General features: G+C 53.6%; 1 protein-coding gene across 1 annotated transcript in view; it reads right to left on the bottom strand.

Annotated features, from left to right (window-relative positions):
• The window catches only part of MAST1 (microtubule associated serine/threonine kinase 1), a 54,531-nt gene that overhangs the window by 4,743 nt on the left and 48,571 nt on the right, over window positions 1–1,217 (bottom strand). Inside the window, exons 22-23 of the mRNA XM_011994945.1 lie at window positions 595–717; window positions 365–505 (exon numbers count right to left, since the gene is read on the bottom strand). Coding sequence (XP_011850335.1) covers window positions 365–505; window positions 595–717 — 264 coding nt within the window. The remainder of the gene's footprint in view (window positions 1–364; window positions 506–594; window positions 718–1,217) is intronic.

Below are 1,217 nucleotides of genomic sequence, written 5' to 3' on the forward strand. Positions count from 1 at the left end.
CTCCTGACCTCATGATCCGCCCGCCTCGGCCTCCCAAAGTGCTGGGATTACAGGCGTGAGCCACCGCGCCCGGCCTTAATTTTTGTATTTTTAGTAGAGACAGGGTTTCATCATATTGGCCAGACTGGTCACGAACTCTTGATCCCCAGATCTGCCCATCTCGGCCTCCCAAAGTGCTGAGATTACAAGTGTGAGCTACCGCGCCCAGCCCGCAGCCCCTCTTAATTGTTTGTCCTCTTCCCTTTGCTTGTTGGTCACTTGTTCCCGCCACCTTTCCCGTGCTCTTCCCTTCTCCATCCTCACCTGTGCCCCTCCCGCCTGAGTTCCACCCACTGCTCAAAGATTAAGCTGTTTACAGCTGTGCCCACCTCTCCTGGCCCTCCTTGGCGGAAGGTCGTTTGTTCCTCCGAGCCATTTTGGCCTTGTAGCTGCTGCGCCTTGCGGGACCAATGCGGATAGAGGTATTTTCGAAGGGCGTTGTGGTCACTGCTACCTTGTTGCCACTCTGGGGGAAGAATGGGGGAAAATACTCTGCTAGGGGTTGCTCAGGCCTCCCCCACCCTCTGCCCAGGGTGCTTCCTTCCCTGCACTCACCTTAAGGATCAGCTCCACGACCTCAGGATGCACCATGCCATGCACAGGCTCCCCATTCACGTGGGTGATGAGGTCCCCAGCACAGAGTCCTGCCTCCTGGGCTGGGCCTCCTTCCTCCACGTGCTGGGGAAAGAGCACCCCACAGGGGCAGGGTTAGTGGGATTGGTAACAAGGAAAGCTCCTAAACTTATATGCAGTACACTTAGTTCTCCATGCACTAGAATCCTGATAACACCTTGTGAAATAACAATTATTCCTACCCATTTTTTTTTTTTTTTTTAAGACGGAGTCTCACTCTGTCACCCAGGCTGGAGCACAGTGGCGTGATCTTGGCTCACTGCAACACCCGCCTCCCAGGTTCAAGCGATTCTCCTGCCTTAGCCTCCCAAGTAGCTGGGATTATAGGCATGCGCCACTACCTCCAGCTAATTATTTTTTTATTTTTATTTTTTGAGACGGAGTCTCTTGCTCTGTCACCCAGGCTGGAGTGCAATGGCACGATCTCGGCTCACTGCAATCTCTGCCTCCTGGGTTCAAGTGATTCTCCTATCTCAGCCTCCTGAGTAGCTGGGATTATAGGCACCTGCCACCACGCCCGGCTAGTTTTTGTGGGGTTTTTTTTT

This window comes from Mandrillus leucophaeus, unplaced genomic scaffold (assembly GCF_000951045.1).
Source record: "Mandrillus leucophaeus isolate KB7577 unplaced genomic scaffold, Mleu.le_1.0 Scaffold463, whole genome shotgun sequence".
NCBI lineage: Eukaryota > Metazoa > Chordata > Mammalia > Primates > Cercopithecidae > Mandrillus > Mandrillus leucophaeus.